Source organism: Scardinius erythrophthalmus (assembly GCF_964197995.2).
Source record: "Scardinius erythrophthalmus genome assembly, chromosome: 2".
NCBI classification, from domain to species: domain Eukaryota; kingdom Metazoa; phylum Chordata; class Actinopteri; order Cypriniformes; family Leuciscidae; genus Scardinius; species Scardinius erythrophthalmus.
In genome coordinates, this window is record NC_138222.1 from 4,387,609 (window position 1) to 4,412,946 (window position 25,338).

At 44.7% G+C, this 25,338-nt stretch overlaps 1 protein-coding gene across 2 annotated transcripts in view; it reads right to left on the reverse strand.

The window, feature by feature from the left end:
* Positions 1-9,910: 9,910 nt before the first annotated feature.
* The window catches only part of LOC308687259 (globoside alpha-1,3-N-acetylgalactosaminyltransferase 1-like), a 63,822-nt gene continuing 48,394 nt past the window's right edge, over positions 9,911-25,338 (reverse strand). The window contains exons 4-7 of one of the 2 annotated variants that reach the window (XM_081359639.1): positions 25,074-25,121; positions 16,648-16,677; positions 16,402-16,539; positions 9,911-12,086 (exon numbers count right to left, since the gene is read on the reverse strand). In XM_081359639.1, the coding sequence (XP_081215765.1) occupies positions 11,396-12,086; positions 16,402-16,539; positions 16,648-16,677; positions 25,074-25,121 (907 nt within the window). In that variant the 3' untranslated portion in view covers positions 9,911-11,395. The remainder of the gene's footprint in view (positions 12,087-16,401; positions 16,540-16,647; positions 16,678-25,073; positions 25,122-25,338) is intronic. The other variant, XM_081359640.1, reaches the window with a different exon arrangement.

A 25,338-nucleotide genomic window follows, 5' to 3' on the forward strand; every position in this document is an offset into this window, starting at 1 on the left:
GGAGCGCCGCTTTGCCTGGCGTTTAGCGGGGCCCGGGGCGGGAGAGGGCTGTGGTGCCTTCCTGCGGCGTCCTCCACGTCGCGACCCAGATGGAGGCTGCTGCTGGGGGCGTGCGGGAGGGGCGGGAGCCGTAGGAGGGCGCCCTCGGCTGCGAGCAGACTGAGGCACCTGTGCCGACGGCTGGGTGGAGGCAGCAGCTGGCCGTCGGGGCAGGACGTGTTTGAGAGCCTCAGTCTGCTTCTGGGCTGTCGAGAACTGCTGGGCAAAGTCCTCAACCACCCCGCCGAAGAGGCCAGCCTGGGATATGGGAGTGTCGAGGAACCGGGTTCGCTCGGCCTCACGCATATCGGCCAGGTTGAGCCACAGATGCCTCTCCTGGACCACGCAAGTGGACATCACCTGACCCTGGGAGCGTGCGGTCACCTTCGTCGCTCGGAGAGCAAGGTCGGTGGCGGCACGCAGCTCATCAAAGAGCCCTGGGTCAGTCCTCCCCTCGTGCATGTCACGCAACATCTGGGCCTGGTAGACCTGGAGTGTTGCCATGGCATGCAGTGAGGAGGCCGCCAGCCCCGCAGCTCTATAGGCCTTCGCCACAAGTGTGGAAGAGAACCTACAGGCCTTGGAGGGGTGCTTAGGGTCACCGCGAGAAGAAGCACTCTGAGGACACAGTTGCATCACAACAGAGCGCTCAACCCGGGGAACCCCAGTGTACCCTTTGGCAGCTGCCTGATCGAGAGGAGGCAAGGCGGAGGAGGTCGCCGAGCGATCACGGGAAGACAAGAGTGCCTTCCAGGACCTCGTGACCTCCTCATGCACGTCCGGGAAGAAAGGCATTGGGGTCACACGCTGACGAGGATCAGCGGCGGCACCGAAAAACCAATCGTCCAGCCGCGAGCGCACCGGACCAGGTGGCGGGGACCACTCAAGACCGATGGCCGCGGCTGCCCGGGAAAGCATGGCCGTCATCTCGGGATCAGACTCGGGCAATGCTGGGACACCCGAAGGTGGCAGCACAGCCGAATCCTCACTTCCCAAGGACTCCTGCCCACCTTGTGATGCAGCGATCGACATCACATCTTCCTCAGGAGCGCCGAATGAGACCCGCGGCAAGTCAGAGGACTGTACAGCGGGCTCATTCGAAACACTTGCGGGTTGCACGGTGCTAGAGGACGGTGTGGAGCGTGGAATAGTCTGCGCTTTGTTCCACACCGTAACCCTCAGGTCACCCTGGCTGCTAGCCGAAGTACCAGCTCTCGTGGAGCTCGTAGATCGGGGTGAGGATGAGGGGACTCTACCATGAAGGTCATTGAGTCTAGACCGCAACCGTGCGATGGGCATGTTCCCGCAATGGGAACATGACTCATCCACAAACGCTGCCCTAGCGTGCTCAATACCCAGACACACAAGACAGCGATTGTGCCCATCAGAGTCAGAAATGAATAGACCGCAACCAGAAGTGCACGGGCGAGGCATCTTTAAAAAGACGTGCTGCGTGCAAGCTCTTTTAGAAAGGAGATTTCTCCGCAAATGCTGAAGCGACCAGGGAGAGAACACACAAACACTGGCAAATCACTGCACAGATAAGCAGGGAATGTGCACTCACTGGAACTCGCTGTCACACCAACACTTGGAGAGAGGCTCGTTCGAAGAGAAGAGAGATGAATCTCAGGATTGGCTTGTGGAGTGAAGTACATCAACTTGGCTCCGAAGCGAAAACATATCTGCATGTTGCCAGCGCACTTCCTTATATACCCCCAGGGTGGGGCGGAGTTACGCTATGCAAATTCTGCAGACCCATGGCATTTCATTGCCATTGGCTCGTTTTATATACTCGAAGGTGATAGGATTTCTAAGCGAAACCCCATTCGTCATCATCCGACGTAACTCGGAGTGACAACGAAAGGGAACATTAATTCATTTTAGTGTACAACATAAATCGAGAATTTCAGGGGGAATTCAGGTGGAATCAGAATGCCAAATCCTGACTGAAGAGAGGAGGAGCTGGGGAGGGAGAAGGGTAATTAGCTCCTGAGAAACGCGATATCTGCTAATAATACTGAAGGAGCTTATAATACAGTGATAGGCGTCGTATTCCTATAGGTAGGCGTGGATCAGCTGAGAGTCACTGATGCGAACTTGACTAGACTAGAACTTGCCAAAACTGACGCTACGCTTGATATTTGGCAGCTCCTTGCTGATCGGCGAATTTTGCTTCAATGAGAAATTGTGATTTGGGGTTATTAGCTATACACGTGTTTGTTTGTTTAGTTTGCCTCTTGTTCAGTTTAATTAAATAAAATAAACTTTTTAACTTTTTAAAATTAAGTAAATTTGTGTTTGGAACTATGAGTGACAAAATAATATAATTCCTTTCAGTCATATACTGTGCAACATTTTCACTTTCAGAATTATCAAATCAGAGGGCTACATGATGTGTGTGTACTGTGTATAATTTTTTTGTATATATAAACACACACAAATGCATATATTTGCATGTATATATTGTATATATATTTATACATCCTTTATATTATATTTAAATATAAGTATTTTATATATAAATAACAACATTTTCTTAAATATATACATGCATGTGTATATATATATATATATATATATATATATATATATATATATATATATATATATATATATATAAATAATTATACACAGTACACACACATATATTATGCAAACACAAACTTTTATTTTGGATGCGATTAATCGCTATTAATCATTGCACAGCCCTTGCACAGGAAGCGATCAAGGCTGATTGTATAAAGTTTTAAAAGTATTTTTATTTTCTTTAAAAAAGGTCATAACTTTAAAAGTCAGTTACATAAAAATGTAGATTAGTCTTTTATTTGAATCTAAAAAGTAAGACATTACCCATTGGCTAACTGCTAGTTGGTCAGATTATAAAGTCGGCATGAAATAAATATTCACCCTATCTATTTTCTAAATGCACGTCAGATCTTATTGTGAACAATTCATGTTTCATTTTTCAAAAAAAATCTAAATAATAACTCTAATAATAATAATAATAATAATAATAAAAAAAAACCTTCTCTCATGGTGACTTATGCAGGACTTCTCCAATCAGCCATTCATCTTAAACCATCCCCTGCTAGCTTGGGAGTAGTGTGATAGCTCAAAATCAATCAACAACTGATGCATACAGTAAAACCAAGTCCCTGTTTCTTTTTCGATAATCCATTACGCTTGCATGTACGTCACAATATAGAGAAAAATAGAGAAAAAGAAATACAAATACATTTAATGTACAGAAAAAGATATGTGGCTACTTCCATTTCATCACGACTTTAAGACACAGTCTTAACATAGTGGCTGTGTTAGCAACTTGCCCTCAGATGGAACCCCTTTTCATTGGAAAAAGTGTGGAAATGCTGTCCGAAAGATAGTCTGTCAGTATTACATCTAGTGTCCTTAATTGCAGTATCTATTAAAGTCTGTTGTTAAAATATCACTTTGAGATTACTTAGCTACACATTAGAGGTGCTTGTTGAGCAACACATTAAGTTGTTTCTTTTAGAACAATATAGCCTATATTTACATGTTCATGATGATTTGAATCATTGAATACATTTGTCTGGTGAGATTTGTACTCTGATGATTTATGGGACGGTTCATCCAAAATAAAATAAAAATAAAAAACAACAACCAAATTTTAAAACAAGTTTTTTAACAAATAGGCTATTCTCTAGGCTATTTGTGTTCCACAGATTGAAGTTATACAGGTTTGAAATGACATGAGGGTGACTGAATGATACAGTATAGTATTATTTAGATATTTTTTTTTGTTTATTTCACCATTAAAAGTGGGGTCAGATTTCCTTTTTCTTTTTTAGTTGTTGTTACAGTTATAGTCAGTATGTTCTTGTTTTGGCGAGTGCTGGAAGTGGGCCAGAACGCACCGGTACGCAGCAACGGCACATTTTAAGCTGTAAAAATACAATAAAATATAATAAATAATAAATATAATAAATATAAATATAGCCCTATGTAAAAATGTAGGGCTTATTTTAACACGAATTCATGATCGCCTAAGTCCCCTTTTAACATCATAGATGAAAATGAAAAAACTCATCCCCATATGTATGCTAAATAAAGCATACATTTTTTTGCATTTAATCTCACTTTATTGACCAATGTAATTGCTTCTGACCTTCGATGATTCAGATTAGCTTAAATTAGCTTAAATTCAGATTAAATTACTATAGATTTCTTTTGTTTTTATTGGTAAAGTAAGTGTTTAACTATTTTCTCTTGCATCCTATACTTTCGTTATCCAGACTGGCATCAGCTGAAAGGTTTGTTTGAGCGGCGCTCACTACTTTACACGTGTGACTTTGCATTTCCTTCAGACCGAGGCTTATTATTTGCATTCTTAAGTTCCCTTTCAAGGGAACTCGCGTTGCGTCGAAAATGACGCTATGGGGAACGCTTTGCGTGATGACGTCTTGAAGCACATGTAAAATCAGTCCAATGGTGTGGCGGAACGTCAGAGGCGGGTGACGTCACATACCAGGAAACTATAAAAGCCGGCCCGAAACAGAAAACGAAAGCTTTCTGAGTCTTCAGTTGCGCTCTGTGTTGAAATCTGTCCTTGTTATTTGGTGTTGTCTGTCTATATATATATATATTCAGTTATGGCGAGCAAGCAGCAGTATCGAGTGTGTGTCCATCCCTGCCCGCGTTATTTAACGGGAGGTGACACACACACTCTTTGTGTTGTTTGTTTGGGAGAGGAGCATGCCCAGTCAGCACTCGAGGGTGGTGACTGTGTGCATTGCTGTGCGCTTCCATTGCGTACGCTCCGATCCCGTTTGGCTCGGTTCAATCCCGACCACGTTCCCCAGGGCTCTGGTCCCGCTGTTGCCGAGGCACAGCGGCGATCTCAGACCTGGGGTTCGCAAATGGATCTATCAGTGGATGTTGAGACGGGCTCTGCCTTATCTCAGCAACCGTCTGATAGATCCAGTGCCTCTCATCAGGGTGTAGAAGCACGCGCTGCGGTTTCTTCCCCCCCGATGGAGGCACCAATGCTGCAATTGTCCAGCTCTGAGGAGGTGGACGTTGTTAGTGTTGACGCTGGGTCTGAGGATTCGCCACCTCAGTCTCATGCATTTGAGGAACTGCTCGAAGTAGTTACTAGAGCGGTCGACAGATTATGTATTGAGTGGCCAGAAGATAGGCAGGACGTTCGCTCGAAAAGTAAGCTCGACGAACGCTTCCTGCCATCTCGTGCACAGCCTCAGCGCAGAAGCCTTCCGTTTTTCCCCGATCTCCACACCGAGGTGTCGAGATCGTGGGGGAAACCCATGTCATCCAGAGTTTATAGTGCACAAACATCACACTATTCATCCATCTCAAACTATAAGCAGCATGGTTACGGGGAGATGCCGAAGGTGGAAGAGACGCTCGCGAGCTATCTCTCTCCAGCAACGGCATCCTCCCTGAAGGCATCTGTATTACCCACCAAGCCAGTTAGAATGACTTCATCCCTGGTTAATAAAGCTTATTCCGCCGCTGGCCAAGCTGCAGCATGTTTACACACTATGTCCTTGATGCAAGCATACCAGGCAGAATTATTGGGTGATTTAGATGAGGGCGGGGGAATTGGTCCTGATACAGTCTCTGAACTGCGTAGAGCCACAGATTTGTCTCTCAGGGCCACCAAGGAGACGGCTAAATCCATCGGCCGCTCTATGGCAGCCCTGGTGGCCACTGAGAGGCATCTGTGGCTCAATTTGAGTGAAATTAAGGACAAAGAAAAACATTTTCTTCTTGATGCTCCGGTTTCTACATCAGGTCTATTTGGTGATGCTGTAAATAGTGCTGTTATTAAGTCACAAGAAGCTTCTAAGCAGGCAGCCACACTTCAAAAGCTTCTCCCCCGCCGTTCTTTCTATGAGGCTGCTCATAGAAAGAGTGCTGAACACCGTGCCACTCAAAAACAGAGTGTGTCCTCCCGTGCTCCCCCACAAAAATCACGGGGACACGGAGGGCGCGCTCAAACCCAGCAGTCTTCGAGGGGTAAGACGGATCTGCGGACCGTCATTATCGCCAAGAAGGCTGCTGGGAAAAAGTCCTGACGTCCGAGGGCTCAGGACAAATGAGGGTAGTCCCCCCCGAAGCAGAGCGGTTAACACCTCTTTCTACGGTGCCCGTCTCTCTTCGGTACCCTCAGGGGACCGTTCTGCCAACCCTGCCACCTCCGGTGTTACAGGGCGCAGCGGTCTCCGGCGAGCACATATCTCAAGGACCACCCGGAAACGTAGTGGCCTCGGGATGCCCGCCCCCTCTGAGGAGGGTGTTAGAGCAGTCTGTTCGGTCGTTCCCTGCCGGTGCGCCGTTACAGAGCGACGAATTGACTACTCAACAACAACAAAATCCAGAAACCAGTCTCGAGAGGCTGGTACCTCTAGTAGAATCTTTGACAGAGTGGAAGCTACTGTCAAATGTTTCTCGTTCGGTCCTGCAGACCGTAGAAAAAGGGTATCAGATTCAATTCAAAAGACGCCCACCTCGGTTTATGGGGGTCCTGCCCACAGTGGTGGGCCCCGAGCAGGTTCTGGTTATGGAACAGGAAGTGAACACTCTGTTAGAGAAAGGGGCCATAGAATATGTACCTCCCTCCAACAGGGAAACCGGGTTTTACAGCCGGTATTTCATAGTTCCGAAAAAGGACGGGGGATTGCGTCCCATTTTAGATCTTCGAGTTCTGAACGAATCAGTCATGCAGCTCAAGTTCAAAATGTTAACATTGAGACAGATCGTGCCACAGATCAGGTCCGAGGACTGGTTTGTCACGATAGACCTCAAGGACGCGTATTTCCATATTTCTATCCGTCCGTGTCATTGGAAGTTCCTGAGGTTTGCTTTCGGGGGCAAAGCATACCAATATCGAGTTCTTCCATTCGGCCTGGCTTTATCACCCCGCACTTTCACCAAATGCGTGGATGCAGCTCTGGCGCCCCTGCGCCTTCAGGGTATTCGCATCATGAACTACATCGACGATTGGTTGATTTTAGCTCAGTCGCATCAGTTGGCGGTTCAACATCGAGATGTTGTTCTCGCCCATATGAAAGAGTTGGGGTTACGGCTGAACGCCAAGAAGAGTGTGCTTTCTCCACTCCAGAGGACCACTTTCTTAGGCGTGGTTTGGGATTCAGTGTCGATGCAGGCGCGCCTGTCACCGCCACGTATAGAGTCCATCCTTGCAGCTGTGAAAAGTGTAAAGCTAGGCCAGCTACTCACTGTCAAACAGTTCCAGAGACTGTTGGGTCTCATGGCAGCAGCTTCCAACGTGATACCTTTTGGACTGCTGCACATGAGGCCCCTGCAGTGGTGGCTCAGGACCAGGGGGTTTTCCCCGAGGGGCAACCCATTTCGCACAATCAGGGTCACGCGGCGATGCTTACGTGCCCTGGTTATGTGGAAGAAACCTTAGTTCCTGTCCCAGGGCCCAGTGTTGGGAGCTCCTTGTCGTCGCAAACTGCTAACGACGGATGCTTCCCTCACGGGTTGGGGAGCGATCCTGGAAGGTCGCTCAGCTCAAGGTCTGTGGGAAGACCATCATCGTTCCTGGCATATCAATCGCCTAGAGATGTTAGCTGTCTTCCGGGCTCTGAGGAGCTTTATCACAGATCTCAGGGGACACCATGTGCTAGTACATACGGACAACACGTCGGTAGTCGCCTATATCAACCACCAAGGGGGTTTGCGCTCGCGCCCGTTATCCAACTTGGCACGCCATATCCTCTTGTGGTCCCAGGGGAAGTTACTGTCACTCAGGGCAGCTTACATCCCCGGGGTCCAGAATATAGGAGCAGACACTCTGTCGAGGCAGGGGCCGAGGCCCGGGGAATGGAGGCTCCACCCCGAGGTGGTGGAGCTGATATGGAGGGAGTTCGGCCAAGCACAAGTGGATCTGTTTGCGTCTCGAGAGACTTCTCACTGTCCACTTTGGTTCTCCCTCACGCATCCAGCTCCTCTGGGACTGGATGCTATGGTTCAGACGTGGCCGAGGCTACGTCTGTACGCCTTTCCCCCAGTTGCTCTGCTCCCGGGAGTTCTGGAGAGAGTTCGCAGGGACCGGGTTTGCCTGCTTCTTATAGCCCCGCGTTGGCCGGGCAGAGTATGGTTTCCCGATCTGGTCTCCCTCCTCGACGGGCATCCTCTGGAGTTACCCGTCAGGAGAGACCTTCTGTCCCAGGCAGGGGGCTCAATATTTCACCCCCGCCCAGAACTGTGGAACCTGTGGGCTTGGCCTCTGAGGGGGCCCAGCTCATAGAGTCAGGTCTCTCAACTGAGGTTGTTGAGACCATTCTACAGTCCAGAGCTCCCTCCACAAGGAAACTTTATGCCCTGAAGTGGAGAGTCTTCACTTCTTGGTGTAGTGACCGTCGGTTGGACCCAGTTAACTGCCCAATTGGTACAGTGCTGGAGTTCCTGCAGGACCGGTTCACAGCAGGTCTAACCCCGTCCACTTTAAAGGTTTATGTGGCGGCCATTGGTGCTTACCACATTCCTTTGGGTGGAATGTCTGTGGGTAAAGACCCTTTAATATCCCGTTTCCTTCGTGGCACTTGGAGGCTGAGGCCTGCAGTTCGCTCTAGGGTTCCGCCATGGGACCTGTCTATTGCATTACAAGGCTTGTCCCTGGCCCCCTTTGAGCCCATTGAGGAGGTTCCTGAGAAGTTTTTAACGCTGAAAGCTCTTTTTCTTCTTGCTATTTCCTCTCTCAAGAGAATAGGGGATCTCCAAGCGTTGTCGGTGGCTCCGTCATGCTTGGAGTTTGCTCCGGGTATGGTTAAAGCGTTTCTTCATCCAAGACCGGGTTATATTCCCAAGGTCCCCACTAATGTGGCTAGACCTATTGTTCTGCAGGCCTTCTGTCCTCCTCCCTTTCAAAATGCTGACCAGGAGGCTAATAATTTGCTTTGCCCTGTGCGGGCGTTAGACGCGTATGTCCACAGAGCTGCCCTGTGGCGAAAAAGTGATCAATTATTTGTGTGCTTTGGGTCCCCTAACAAGGGAGGTCCAGTGTCTAAGCAAAGGATGAGCAAGTGGGTGATCGAGGCTATCTCACTTGCTTATGAGGCGGCCGGGCAGCCTTCTCCTTTGGCTGTCCGGTCACACTTTACTAGGAGTATGGCGGCCTCTAAGGCTCTTATATCAGGAGTGTCTTTACAGGACGTCTGTGATGCGGCAGGCTGGTCCTCACCGCACACTTTCGTCAGGTTTTACTCTCTGGATCTAGACTCTGCTCCAGGGTCTCATGTTTTGTCTTCCTAGTGCTGCTCTACAAGATTTCACACAGGACAGACATTTGTAGCTATGGAGGCGTTGGTATAGACGTTCCCCATAGCGTCATTTTCGACGCAACGCGAGTTCCCTTGAAAGGGAACGCCACGGTTACGACTGTAACCTCGGTTCCCTGAAGAGGGAACGAGCGTTGCGTCGCCTTGCCATATCTCCTTCATGCCTGTCAGCTCGACTTCAGACTCTTACGAAGCTTTCGTTTTCTGTTTCGGGCCGGCTTTTATAGTTTCCTGGTATGTGACGTCACCCGCCTCTGACGTTCCGCCACACCATTGGACTGATTTTACATGTGCTTCAAGACGTCATCACGCAAAGCGTTCCCCATAGCGTCATTTTCGACGCAACGCTCGTTCCCTCTTCAGGGAACCGAGGTTACAGTCGTAACCGAGGCGTTTTCCATCCACTGTAAAGTTTTTTGTTGCGTTCACCCCTCATCACACTATAGTTTTCCTCAGCAAAAACAGAACGTGAAGACACTTTCCTCTCACGGTCACTGCTTCACAGAGACTTTGGTTTGGAACAACATAAGAGTGAAGAAAATAATGACAGAATTTACATTTTTGAGTGAACATTATACTCTTTAATGGATCACAGTGACATTCTTTCCACATACATCAGAGACAGAACACATATAACCAAACTGACGTATTATGAAACCCAAACCCATAGAGATAAAATTGAAAATAAATGTGAAAAAAATATATATATATATTCTGCAAAGTACAAATATTTGTCATTTGGGAATAAGAATTACATCACTCCCAATAGATAAGTTTTTTTTTTTTTTTTTTTCATAAATAGAAAATAATGCAAATCTTTCACCAGATTGTTTGTTTTTTTAGATGCAAAGTGCCTTTATTTGTCTTCCCCTTCACCTATGCTAAGTGCTGGTTGTGTTTTAACCAGCATTTGAGATTAGTAACCCAGGAAACAGCGAATCACTAACGTTATTTAAAAGTTATGTAAATGTTAGTAAAAAACATTCCTAAAATAATGGTTTTGAAAAGTCTTATAATGTTTTCATACTTAAAATACATTCTCGTAATATTGAGAGAAAACGTTCTTAGTACAACATTCCCAGATAACAAAAATATGTTCTTAGAATGTTTTTCTAACATTTCCATTTAAAAATAAATAAATATTTAAAACATTGAAAACGTATTAAGAACGTTTTGTTCTTGGTTTATGTGAATGTTAAAGGGACATTCCATTCTATCACTTTGAAAATTGATATGAAAACATTATTTCTGCATATTTTTTAAACATTCAAAACATTTACGTTCTGGAAAGTAGAGGTTTGTGTTTATGGATAGACTGTCATGATATCAGCATCTGCACTTGTCATAAATTCCGTTTACATAATGTGATGCAGGAGCGATATTTAATGCACTTAGAAACTTCAAATATTTATTTATTCAAATATTTTATGCACTTAGAAACTGTAAACCCTCTGAACAAATGTGTCAACACAGTTTTTGGTACTTAAAAATACTGTTACTTTGAAATCTAGACCTGTGGCTGTAAGAAATTAATTGCTTACATTTTATCATTTTAACATTTTTATCACTTGAATTCGTAGAAACATAAGTAGAAACAGGGCAGCACAGTGACTCAGTGGGTAGCACTCCAGGTACTCCAAAAACGTTCTTAATATGTAAAAAAAAAAAAAAAAACACATTCAGAAGACAGTTTGCAAGTTCAGAAAACTTACAGAAATAACGTTTTCATTACATTTTCAAAATGACTGAATTGAATGTTCTTTTAACGTTCACATTAACCAAGAAAAAACATTCTTAATACATAACAAAACTGGACGTTTTCAACATTTAAAAAACATTCAGAAATAATGTTTTCATAACCTAATTGGAATGTTAGCAAAACATTCTAAGAACATATTTTTGTTAGCTGGGAAGCTGCTCTTTGCACTTTAGTGAAGCAAAAAATAAGTCAGATAACATATTTCATCCATCAGGCAGCATACATGTTGTGCAGCTGATGGAAAAATATTTGGCAGGCTTTGTTTTTTGCATGTTTCAGTTAACAGCTGCTAAGGGTTTGGACGAATTTCATTATAGTTTTTGATAACTTGAGAGAAGCGAATGACTTTGATCTCCTCTGGTTTAGATTTTCTGTCATCCCACAGATACTCGGGTGAAAGCAGTTTACTGGGTTTGTTATAAAGGAAGTACTTGTTCAAATGAGACTCCTCCTGCCATGCTGCCTCAATGGATTTAGATGCATCAATGTCCAACTGCTCCCGGCAGGTTTTAACAAGCTGATATACGTCTTTCACTAAGCCACCGATCACAGCCCCGCCATAATAATAATCACCCTCACCAGAAGGAATGAAAGCTTGAGACTCTGGTCGGCGTTCATATGTGAATTGGTCACGAGGCGTACGATAATACCAATTTTGTATGACACCAACCAGACGACTCAAAGTCTCCACCCCCCAGCGACCATAAAACTTTGAATCCACATCAAGGCTGAAAATATAGTCGGCTTCATTGAAAAGTCGGCTCTCAATCAGTTTCTCCAGTCTTGCCATCCTGCTCAAACTGATATCCTGCCATCTGTTAGAACTAGGGACTGTCAACACCGTCAAAGTATGTTCTTCGCTCAGTTTCACTGCAGGAACCTGTTCTGGTAGATCAGTGAACACATAATAATGCACACGAAATCCAACAAAGTAATTCTGCTCTGCAGACTCCAGGAAATCTTTAAGAAACTTTGTATACCTGAAAAACAGAGGGAGAGTGACAAAATTGTAAAGTAATAAACTGGCAAAATATTAGAATTTCTTATCCCCTTTTGGCAGTTTATTAAGAAAGACCATACAATGAACTCAGATATACTGTACATTCACCCTGAGTTACCTCAGCTTTTAGATCTGAAAGTTAAGGTTATCCATCTATTTTTTATCTATACTTAACCGGAAGTGCTGCATAAACTGCTTTCTGGAATACCCCACATGGTTCAATTGCAGCTAAACGTTTATTTAATAACAATAATAACAAAAGAATACAGACATAAGACAAAACATCCATGCAAGAAAAAGTCTTGACACTGAACACTGGAAACAAGAGGGCTAAATACACAAGGAATAATCAGGTTAACAAAACAGCTGATAACAATCAAGGAGCAATGGGTGAAGAACAGGTAACAGAACATATGCAAACTAAAATTACAACTAACAAAACAAAAACAAGAAACAGGATCCATCAGTTTATTTTTTTAAAGCCCTTCCCTCGCTAACTTCCCTCCATTTTGTGGACTTGGATGTACATCATTGCCTATGTTGCACAAGTGATGACAGCAATGAATTTAATTGTGTTGATATTTTTTTTATGAATTGTTTTATATTTTTTGTTTTAAATGTCTAGGTATGCTTAGGCTGCTGAGGTAAACTTAATTACACAAATGAAAATTATAATTTAATTAATTGTGACTGGTGTGAGGATTGGCTGTTGCTTGGATCGATTGCTCCTGTCTGCCTCGTTGCTGTTGCTGCATAGCAGTCAAAGAAATGGACACACCGACCCCATTGGATTCAACGGAGAAAAGTGAAGTCAATTAGAAGCTCTCACTTCCTGATGGCTGACTCAAACTGAGCTTGACGACGTAGATGTGACGTGAGCAAGATGTCTGTCTTCTAGTAGCTGTGCCAGAAACTTGCAAGAGACGGAGAGTGTGAGTAGGAGCTGTCCATGAGCTGGGAGCAGGAGCAACTTTTGCTAAGTATTCTGATGAATTATTTTGTCATTTTGCCTCCACGTCCCCCCGATTGCCCGCGAGCTTCTCCTCCTGTCCATACGGTAATTTCTCTACTGTGCGACAGAGAGTCGCGTGGTTATGACGCAATCATTAGCCTATTTTTACAAAAACTGCTTCTACGGGGCCATAACGTAAGATACAAGGTAATGGAGCCTTTTATTCATTTTCGTGTTTATTTAGAAATAAATAATGGACAAATGGAGTCTTTAAACGCCTCAGATGTAAAGTTATTCGCTGTCAAAGTGACGCCAAAATGAATGGGAGTCAATGGAATGCTAACAGCAGGTGAGGGTCCGCTAATCAATGGCGGCGCCCGGGAAAGCTTCAATGTTTTATGAAACATTGGCCCCCTGGTTGCTGCTGCTAGTAGTGGGAAGTTCGGATCATTTTACGGACTCGGATCTTTGAATCTCGTTCAGCAAAATCAACAAATCTTTTTTCGAGTCATTTCGTACATTTCAGCAGAATATAATTAAAATGTCATGTTAAATAGCCCAACACATCTAGTACTTACGAAAATGTTGATTACATTTGAAAAAACTAAAATAAACTATAGGGTAATGCAGCCAAATCCAAATGATAAGAAATAGAAACGTTAAATTAATTGATTAGTTGGGTCTTAAGTTCAGGCTAACGCAGTCTGTTTAGTTCACCTGACCTCACCTCCTGATCCGAGACATTCTTTCTTATACAACTTCAAATTGATCACGTCTATTCCCCGCCTCGTGTCTTTGAGATCGAACTTCGAGACGCACTTAAGTACCATTTTGTGTTGACCGCGCATGCGCACAACATAGGTTCTGTACACGACACAGAAATGATTAGTTCGAGTCTTCAGGAGTTCGGGTTCGGCTTGGCCGGGTCCTCCGAGTCTTTCGTTCTTCCTGTCAGTCCCATTGAGACTATGCTGTCAGTACCGGTGTTGTGCCGAATTTCGACCCCCTGCCAAATTATTACCCCCCTCGTTGAAGTCAGTACCTGATTGCCTAATCCTAACCCCACCCCTAATCCTAACTCCTCCCCCACAACTAAACCTACCAATACTAGGGGGGTAATAATTTGGCAGGGGTCAAAATTCGGCACATCACAGGAAAGAGAAATGATTATTTCATTTGGATCGGGTTCGGCCGAGTCTTTCGTTCTTCCTGTCAGTCCCATAGAGACTATGCTGTCAGTACAGAAAAGACAAATGATTAGTTCATCGAGTCTTTCGGGTCTGAGTTTTCGTTCTTCTGTCACGTGACCGCTGGTATCTTGCTACAAATACAACATTAGATTTGTATTATTGACTGTGTGTGTGTCTGAATGTATATTGTTTTATATTTAGGAATTAACATACAATTATCGAAATATATGTGCAATAAACATTATCTGAAAAATAAAAAAAGTTCCATCTTTTGTCCATGTCCTTCTCTTTTTTATTGTTAAATGTTTCTTGTGCATATGTGGTGTGTTTTTATTATTATTATTATTATTATTATTATTATTATTATACTTATTATATATATATATATATATATATATATATATATATATATATTATATAAAATTGTTGTTATTATTAGATTATATATAATATATATATTTAACAATAAAAAAAAGAGAAGGACAGGGACAAAAGATAATGTATTATTTTTCAGACAATGTTTTTTGCACATATATTTTTATAATTGTATTCCTAAATATAAAACAATATACAGTACATTCAGGCCTCAGACCCGAAAGACTCAATGAACTAATCATTTCTCTTTCCGGTACTGACAGCATAGTCTCGATGGGACTGACAGAAAGAACGAAAGACTCGGAGGACCCGGCCGAGCCGAACCCGAATTCCCGAAGCCTCGATCTAATAATTTCTGTTTCATGTACAGAACCTATGGGATGTTGCGCGCATGCACGGTCAACACAAAATGAACTAATCACCCTCTGAGACAACTCGGTAGTCCCGATTCATATTAAAGATTCGTTCAAAATGAACTGACAGGGAAGATTTCAGAACTAGAGACACACATCCAAACTTTAATCGAGGATAGTAAGAGTGCAAGGGCTTTAGATACTGCTTTGGATGCGACTAGCTTAGTGAACTCTGTACATTGTTCGGTTCCGGCTGAAGTAGAGCCCGTGCAGCAGGGCAATTGGGTGACGTGAGGCGCTGTATTCGCGGGACAAAACACCGCTCTTCCGTTCTGATTACAACATTAAACAGGTTCTCCCCTCTCAGTGAAACACCCACAATAGAATTCATAGACAATTGGAAAGGTTCTTGGGGCAGACCTGACCTGTTGAAAAGAGATGGTATTCATCCCTCCTGGGATGGTGCTGCTCTTCTCTCTAGTAATATGGCACATAGTCTTAGAGCTCAAACATGAATTGGGGCTCAGGTCAGGAAGCAGACAGACTGGCTAAACCGACCGTCTGCTAGCTGTCTCACGTCACCAAGGTCAGATAAATCCCATCAGATGAACCAAATCAAAGTGGATGCACAACCGCCAGGCCGCCAACAACAACATCCTTATCGGCCAGAAGGAGATCGAGCAGGTCGACAGCTACGTCTACCATGGCCAGGAGCTGACGCCCCCCCGCGAACCTACCTGTTCAACAGCACCATCCTACCGGCCATGCTCTATGGGGCCCAGTACACCACGGCCGACAGGCAGAAGCTGGAAGTGACCGAACGCTCCCTTGAGCGTCAGATGGTCGGCGTCAAGAGGATGGACCACATCAGCAACGAGCTATTGAGGAAGACGAGCAAGGTCAAGGACGGCGTCAACCAGGCCGAACAGGCCAAGAAGCGCTGGGCCGGACATGTGGCCAGGAGTTCGGACAGGTGATGGACGCGGCCGTGACTTAATGGCTGCCACTCGACATCAAAAGACGGTGTTTGGTGTTTTAAGCCCCCAACGGCGCCTTCCAGGCAGCGAGGGGATGGGTAGGTTTAAGGTTGAGGATAGGGTTAGCTGCCTCTAAGGAGCCATTGGGGGCTTAAAACACCATCGAGCTCAAAAGACAGCTCGGCTGCCCCGCAACCCGATGGCGGGACTCGCACAGACAAAACATCGGCAGAGACTGGATAGCTCTGGCCAGGGACCGAAAAGCCTGGTGAAGTTGTTGTGGCCAGCGTCGAAAGACCGAAATACAGGCCGATTGAAGATTGAATTGAAAAAATGTGGTACTTAACGTAAGCATCAGCATTGCTGAAAGGTCATTTTGGTTTATTTAATATTGTTTAAATTTAAGTCAATGAAGATCAGAGATAGGAGAGATATACTGTATACTTACTTTCCAAGAGCGAAGACTGTAGTTGCTATGGTGATGTTTTGTTGTTTGTAGATTGAATCAATCAATGTTGGATCAAAAGTTCCTTCCCGTACAACTGGGGCCAACCATGGTGTCACAGGAAAAATTTGGCCATCTGGACTGTTTTTTAAATGAGGAAATTCACATTTATGTGATATTCACATATGCATCAAATCCAAATACATAGTAGTCTAAAAGAAATATATATATATATATAAATGTTCTTACCCCAGTACACTGGGCTGGTTGTAAGAAAGCCTGTAAAAAAAAAAAATAATAAAAAAAATTCAGTTGGGAACAGTTGTGATGTCTTGTAATTATCTACACACAAAACTTGTCATTCAACATTTTGTAACGTCTGTTGTAGATGATGTGTCTTACAGTGGGCTGAACTTGGATCTTAACATCTAAAGCTCTTAGTTGACTTTATTATTGTTAAAACTCTGCAGGGCATTACACCAAAACCAGTTACCTATCAAATAAAAGATCTAACAATAACTTTCAATGCTCTTTACAGTCTTGCCCTTTAATACCTCAGCACCTTCACACACACACCTTAGCACAAAATTAAAATAAAAGTCAATTGCAAACCAGAATTTTGGTAAAGTAAAAACAGAATTTAGGAAAAATTAAAAGAGATTCCCTTTCTTTTCCTTTGTCAATTTACAAAGTGTTAAGACAATCTAGATCAATGACTTCCTCAAATCCTAACAGTTTGTTGCAGTTTGAAAACGTTTGTTAACGGAAGCCGCCATATAAACATAACTTCTGTAAAACAAAAGCTCAGTTACTGCCATTACATAAAATAAAGAAATGTGTGATTTGAGTAGATTGCTTTCCCTGAGCTCTGAATAAAATCCTGTTTCCAACACACAAGTGTAACCCACCAGCTTATATGAATATACATATAATATAAACACTGAAATTCATAATATTGCAAAAAAACAGAGATAATAAATATGATGTTTCATAATGCATGTATGAATAAGTTCAAATGTATTACATTTACTGTATGCCAGAGTTCCTAGAAACACAAACATCTAAATGCCGTTGTCATGACGCTTGCCCTTTAAGAAATCCGTATGTGATCTCATGAGAATACGTGTATAAGTAGAAAGTGTAGTTCCATGAATCTATCCGCCTCTCCCACATGTAATCTTTGTTCTCAAGGATCTCTAGGCACGTACTTGCACTTCTTTTGGGACTGTCCCTCTCTCTCACCTTTTTGAACCCAGCTCTCACAGGACTGTTGGACACTGATATTTCTTTGACCCCACATCATTTTTTCTTGAACGATTTTAGGGACCTTACCTTATCCATTCAACTAAGATATTTATAGTTAACTGCTGGAATCCTCCTCACGCAATGGACAGACGAACATGGACAGTGTCTTTGTTGGACATTATATCGATGGAACTCTCAACTTCTCGTATACATGGATCCAATGTTAAGACTGAATTTCTGGCATGCTGCTTTTGATATTGTGTCAACTTTTTTAACATCTATGTAATTTATCTATTTTTATCTTCTTTTTTTAATTTATTATTTATTTTTATTATTCTTATTGTTTTTTTGTTTTTTGTTTGTTTTTGGGTCTACATTCTATGTTTGTATTTGATTTTTATTTTATTGAAGTCTACCAGGGGTGGGATGGGGTGGGTTCTAGATTTGTATAGTTGCTTTTTGCTTTGTATTATTGTTTTTCTTGAGTTTAAAAAATAAAACTCAAACAGTTGTTAACAAAAAAAGAGAAAGAAAGTGTAGTTCCCTTTCGAGAACGGTTCACTAGTATTGCGTAGCTATACGCTATAGGAAAACTTATTTTCTCGACAATATTGAAGCCTATATTTTAAAACGCAATGCAGCTGCACAGCAAGCACAATGCAGGCTGTCTAAGCACGCTGATTGGCTGGGCTGCGGCAACTGCACGAACCTATGGCGAAGCAGCAAGGACGAGCAAACCTATCAGGACGCTTCACGCCTCGCGCGGGCGTGGCAGCTGACTATAAGCGGCCCATTTCGCCATTGGAATCAGATTTAATTTCCTTCAGCGAACGACGCATCTCTTCGCTGACTTCTCTGGACAAGAAGCCTCTCTCGCCGTTGAACAGCCCTACGCTTCCGCTGGTCCAGCTGCTTCAGCCCTGCACACTATGTCGGTCCTTCAAGTTTTCCAGGCTAAACTCCTCCGCTCCTTGGACGAGTCTGCACTGGAAAACTAGTTCTTCAAGGATCTGCACAGCGCCACCGACCTGACATTGGATGGAGCATGGCCAGCCTGGTGGCGTTAGAGCGCCACCTGTGACTTAACCTCACAGAGATTAAGGACGCAGACAGAACTGCTTTCCTGGACTCCCCGGTTTCCCCCATCAGGTCTCTTCGGCCCATTGGTAAAGGGTTTTGCTGAGTGCTTCACTGAAGCACAGAAGTCTTCGCAGGCCATGCGACACTTCCTTCCCAAGCGCTCCAGCTCAGCTTCAGGTCTCTCAGCCCCACCCAGCAACTGAAACCAGCCAGCAGTTTAAATCAGCCAACCACTTCCCCTTTCCAAAGCACCAGGGTCCCCGGCCTAAACTTACGCGGGACCCGGAGCCTCGGAAGCCGTCTTAATCCAGCAGAAAGAAAGAGAAGGGGGCCCGGTCTCGCTGTGCCCGGACCACCCCTGAAAATAGCTTGCATGCTTCTTCAGTTCAGGCGGATGGAGATGTTCTGATTGCAAACAACGGGCCAGTTTCAATTTACGCACCCGCCTCTTTACGCATTCCCTCCGGTCTCGATGCTCCCTCAGGTCATCGAACGGATCAGGGAGAACAAGTGTGCAGTCCTCTTAATAGCCCCTCTCTGGCGGACCCAGACATGGTTCCCCGAGTTGATGCAGCTGCTAGAGACAGCTCCCTGGCCTATTATGCTGAGGAAGGACCTCCTCACGCAGGCAAACAGGACAGTCTGGCACCCCCGTCCCAACTTGTGGGTCCTCCATGTATGGCCCCTTAACGGGTATCCAGGGACTTCCCGGAGAGAGTCCTTAACACTAATGCTGAGGCTAGAGCTCCATTCACAAGATGTCTCTACGCCCTTAAGTGGTCAGTGTTCACCGGCTGGTGCTCAGCTCGGAACCTAGACCCATATTCATGTGAAGTACCACTGGTACTTTCTTTTCTCCAAGACCTGCTGGATGCGGACCGGACCCCCTCCACACTCAAAGTGTATACAGTGGCCAAAGCAGCCTTCCATGCTCCTGTGGCCGGCCAATCTTTAGGGAAAAGTGACCTGATTGTACCCTGCGTGGCCTGTATCAGGGACGCTTGGTCTTGCACTTGCTTCTTGGTTTAGCAGGGCGCAGTTCTCCACCGCGTCGTCGAACAGCCCAACCTGGAAAATTGGGGAGTCCAGGAAACAAACCTTGTCTGCATCTGCCATATCAACCAGGCTGAGTCAACGATGGTGCTCCTTGACCACCAGGGTAGGCCGATCGTGCAAGCCGCAACGCTCATGCTCCGGAGAGCCAAGTGGGTTGCAGTACGGAGCTCACTCATGAGCGCACAATCTAGGCTACCCTCGTGCATGTCCATGAGTGCCTTGGCCTGATAGACCTGTAGCAACGCCATGCCATGCAAAGAGGAAGCGGCTTGCCCACACGCTTTGTAAGCAGAGAAAGGTGCCGTCCACGACCTGGTAAGCTCTCCATGCACTTCGGGAAAGAAAAGGCACTTGGGCGCTGGGCTGAGAACCAGCACGGCCCGCCCCGAGAAACCCTCTCCAGAGCTCAGCTCACCCTCCGATGCTGCAATCGGCATCCTGTCCTCTGGAAGGGAACCGAATGAAACGGCTGGTCGGTCCATTACAGAGGGACCAGTGTGGCGCTCCACCGGCTGCGGTGTGATAGAGGAGTGAGGGGCCCACAGGGATTGGTTACTGGGTGGGGAAGCCATCACTATGATCCTCTGATCACCCATCCTTTATGGCACCCTAGGGTGGGGTGTGGTAATGGGGACTCCACCTTCGCGGACGAAGGCAAGTCTCGATCTCAATACCACGATAGTCATGTCCCCGCAATGAGAACATGAACTATCCACAAAAGCTGCTTCAGCATGCTGTAATCCCAAACACATGATGCAACTAATGTGACCGTCAGAGGGGGACAGGGAACGATCGCATCCAGAAACGCACGGGTAGAATGATATCTTGAAAAAGACACAAACGCACCGTGTTGCTCTTTCAGGAAATGGAAAACTCCCCAGTGCCGGAGCACACAGGGGAATGATCGCGGCAACACTGACAGCCTGTAACAGTGAAGCACTCACTCTCTTCGCCCTCAACCGGCCATCAAACAAACACAAACACAGAAATGTGATGCTGTTAAAACAGCAGTTGAGAGCTCAGAAAGTTTGCGACCACCGCTGCACTCGCGCTGTAGAACCACCAGCACCGGTAGAGACTTCCTGAAGAAGCACCGACACACTCGCTCGTTGTAATATAACAACACTCTTCAGAGACATCAACATGAAGACCGATCGGCTCCGAAGCGAAAGACAACTGGTGCGTGCATCCACTTCCATATTTATACCCGCGCCACGGGGCGGAGTGTGAGATGCAAATCCCAAACGCTAATGTGCATTGGCTCGTTTTAACAGGACTCGAAGATGACAGGCTACCTAAGCGTGATACCAATCAGTCGACACGTCGACTACGTCGAACGTGAGTGACTGAAAGGGAACAGAGAAAATCATTCACTGCTCTTAACTAAATAATTTTTGTAGCTTTAATAAGGATTAATTTATATTTACTTTATAAATTATGCAGTGCAGAGTGTTTGATCGCTTTATTCAATTTCTGTATATTTCCTACCTGTTAGTGGTACGGGGGGGGGGGGGGCATTATTTAAGACATCAGTAGCTGTATTAGTATCAGTGATACTGGCTTTCATTCATAAAAAGATGTCATTAAACAAGTATTTAAAATATACTGTCTTTATGTAGTCATTTTATGTTGTTTCTACATTAATCTGAAATTATTAAATGATAAAATATAAGTCCAAACAAACGCTGACACGTGACAATAATACTATAAGGCAATTACAAAGCATTATTTTTTTTGAGGTAGGAAACCGACAGAAAGTGGCCACTCATTCAGTTTTCGAGATGCTAGGCCACACTTGAAGATTTCGAGACACTGTGTCCACAGAAGAAAATTTTCCCATGGCTGAATGACGATGTTAGAATTTCAATTTGATCCAATTTTTGTAGTGAAGACATATTTGTAATACGTCTAGTTAGTCCCGGTTTCCAGAAAACGTTCAAACAATAAGCTGCAATTTGACAAAATCCTACCTGCAATCTATTGAATGTGGCTTTAGACAGTTTGTTTGGTAGACATTTTATTTAAAGTTCCTGTCATGATAAAAAATATTTTAGTCTAAAAAAGTATTTGAGTCTGTAGCACCAAGTTTCATCCCAAAATTCCACTGTCCGCGAAACCACTATTTTGTTCAATGTAATAAATGCTATGTGGGATCTTCATTTCTCAGCTCTGGAAGGCTCTAGCATTCTAGCACTGAAGACTCGACAGAGCAGCCATCAAGTCTTAGACAGTATTCTAGGTTATTATGTGAGGAAGTTTTTTGTCCAATAATTAGAATCTCTATTTTTTCAGAATTAAGTAGTAGGAAATTACGAGTCATCCAATTTTTTATATCAGCTATGCATTCCGTTAATTTTGTGAATTGGTAAGTTTCGTTAGGTTTTGAGGAAATATACAGCTGAGTATCGTCGGCATAACAGTGAAAGCTAATGCCATGTTTCCTAATGATATCTCCTAATGGTAGCATGTACAGAGTGAACAGCAACGGTCCTAGTACTGAGCCTTGTGGTATGCCATACTGAACTTGTGATCGATGAGACATCTCTTCATTTACTGCTACAAACTGATAACGGTCAGATAAGTATGATTTAAACCATGCTAGTGCAATTCCACTAATGCCAACATAATTTTCGAGTCTATTTAAAAGAATGTTGTGGTCGATAGTGTCAAATGCAGCACTAAGATCGAGTAACACTAATAGAGAGACACAACCACGATCGGATGATAAGAGCAAATCATTTGTGCTCTAACGAGAGCAGTCTCGGTACTATGGTACGGTCTAAATCCTGACTGGAAATATTCGCAGATATCATTTCTTTCAAGAAAGGAACACAGTTGTGAAGACATTGCTTTTTCTAATATCTTTGACAGAAAAGGTAGATTCGAGATCGGCCTGTAATTGACTAATTCTGTAGGATCAAGTTGCGTTTTTTTAACAAGCGGTTCAATCATAGCCAGCTTAAAGGTTTTTGGTACGTATCCTAGAGACAAAGATGAATTAATGATATTAAGAAGAGGATCTATGACCTCTGGAAGTATTTCTTTCAGTAGCTTAGTCGGTATAGGGTCTAACATACATGTTGTAGATTTAGATGATTTAAAGAGTTTAGTAAATTCTTCCTCTTCTATAACAACGAACGAATCAAATTTTTCCTCAGGGAGACTAAAATGCACTGCCTGATGCAATACTGTAGTAGTTATAACTCAAGTTCAAGATGCTTACACTCAAACAGATCGTGACTCAAATCAGATCCGAGGACTGGTTTGTCACGATAGATTTAAAAGACGCTTAATTCCATATCTCCATCCTCCCTTAACACAGGAAGGTCCTGAGGTTTTCTTTTGGGCAATATCAGGTGCTTCCATTCGGTCTAGCTCTATCACCCCGCACGTTCACGAAGTGCGTAGATGCAGCTCTGGCCCCGCTCAGGCTGCAGGGCATACGCATTCTGAACTACATCGACGACTGGCTGATTCTAGCGGAATCAGAGCAGTTAGCGGTTCGGCATCGAGATGTCGTCCTCGCTCACATGAAGAATTTGGGGTTGAGACTCAATGCCAAGAAGAGTGTGCTTTCTCCACTACAGAGAACCACTTTCCTTGGTGCGGTATGGGATTCAGTCACGATGCAAGCCAATCTATCGCCCGTTCGTGTAGCTGCTATCCTCACAGCCAGGCCAGTCACACACTGTGAAACAGTTCGAGAAACTGTTGGGCCTCATGGCAGCAGCGTCCAATGTGATACCCTTTGGGCTACTGTACATGAGACCCTTGCAGTGGTGGCTCAGAACCAGAGGGTTCTCCTCGAGGGGAAACCCACTTCGTACGATCAAGATCACATGCCGGTGTCTCCGCGCCTTGGTTATATGGAGGAAACACTGGTTCCTATCCCAAGGTTCGGTGTTGGGAGCTCTTTGCCATCGAGTTGCTATCTCGACAGACACTTCCCGTACAGACAACACATCGGTGGTCTCTTACATAAATCGTCAGGGGGGTCTGCGTTCGCGTCCACTCTGCAAACTGGCGCATCAGATCCTCCTGTGGTCCCTAGGTAAGATACTCTCCCTGAGGGCAGTGTATATACCAGGGTGCCAAAATATAGGAGCAGACACCCTGTCGAGGCAGGGGCTAAGGCCAGGGGATTGGAGACTTCACCCCGAGGTGGTGGAGCAGATACTGTATGGGAATTTTACGGTCAAGCGGAATTGGCTCTGTTCGCGTCTCAGTACACGATGCACTGTCCACTTTGGTTCTCCCTCACGATGGTACAGAAGTGGCTGAGGATACGTCTATACGCTTTTCCCCCTGTTGCTCTGCTCCCAGGAGTTCTGGAGGGAGTCTGCCGGGACGGAGTAAGTCTACTGCTAGTAGCACCATGTTGGCCGAGCCGAATTTGGTTTGCGGACCTAATTTTTCTCCTCGATGGCCCTCCTTTGGAGATCCCGATCAAGAGAGACCTTCTGTCTCAGGCAGGGGGCACAATATTTCACCCCCGACCAGAGATTTGGAAACTATGGGTTTGGCCTCTGAGGGGGCCCAACTTATAGAGAGTGGTCTCTCCTTCAGGCCCTTTCGGTTTCTCCCACCTGCCTTGAATTTGCACCCGGGACGGTCAAGGCATTCTTATACCCTAAACAGGGATATGTCCCTAAGGTGCCAACCAATATTCCAAGGCCTATTGTGCTGCAGGCTTTTTGTCCTCCTCCTTTTACATCTTCGGACCAGGAAAAACTGAATCTCTTGTGTCCAGTGCGAGCATTGGACACTTATGTCCAGAGGGCTGCCCCGTGGAGAAAATCTGATCAGTTATTTGTCTGCTTTGGATCACCTAAGAAAGGTCTTCCAGCCTCTAAGCAAACAGTCAGTAAGTGGATAGTTGAGGCTATCTCTCTTGCCTATGAGTCCTCTGGCCAGCCGTGCCCTTTGGTGGTCAGAGCTCATTCTACTAGGGGTATGGCGGCCTCTAAAGCCTTATTATCTGGGGTTTCCTTTCAGGAGGTTTGTGATGCGGCGGGTTGGTCCTCGCTCACATTCAATGAGGTTTTATAGCCTGGACCTGGTTGCTGCCCCAGGTTCTCAGGTGCTTAATACTTAGGTTGCCGACAGTTTTAATTACAGGCAATTGTAAGTCTGGTGTGTTGGGTATTCTCGTTCCCAAAGCGTCGTTGACGCATTGCGAGTTCCCTCGAAAGGGAATGTCTCAGGTTAAGTGTAACTGTTGTGTTGGAGGATGCTGGTGCTACACAAGTCACAATAAATTAGAGCAAAACTGTTGAAGGAAGTTTTGTACTTACCCATGTGGTGATTGCAACTGATAATTTTCCTGGTGCACTTTTTTTTGTCTAAGAAATAGGAGATACAGCAGTGAATTTTTGTGTTCAACTTTTGTTGTGTTATTAGCATGTGGATGCATGTGCAGACTTACTGCACAGTATACATCATTAACAATTGCAATAATGCATGCATTTGCCAGGTAGAAGAACATGTGTGATGGAGCACATTAGCACCACACTAGAACATGGGAACATATAAAAGTGAAGTACAAAAATATTCTACATA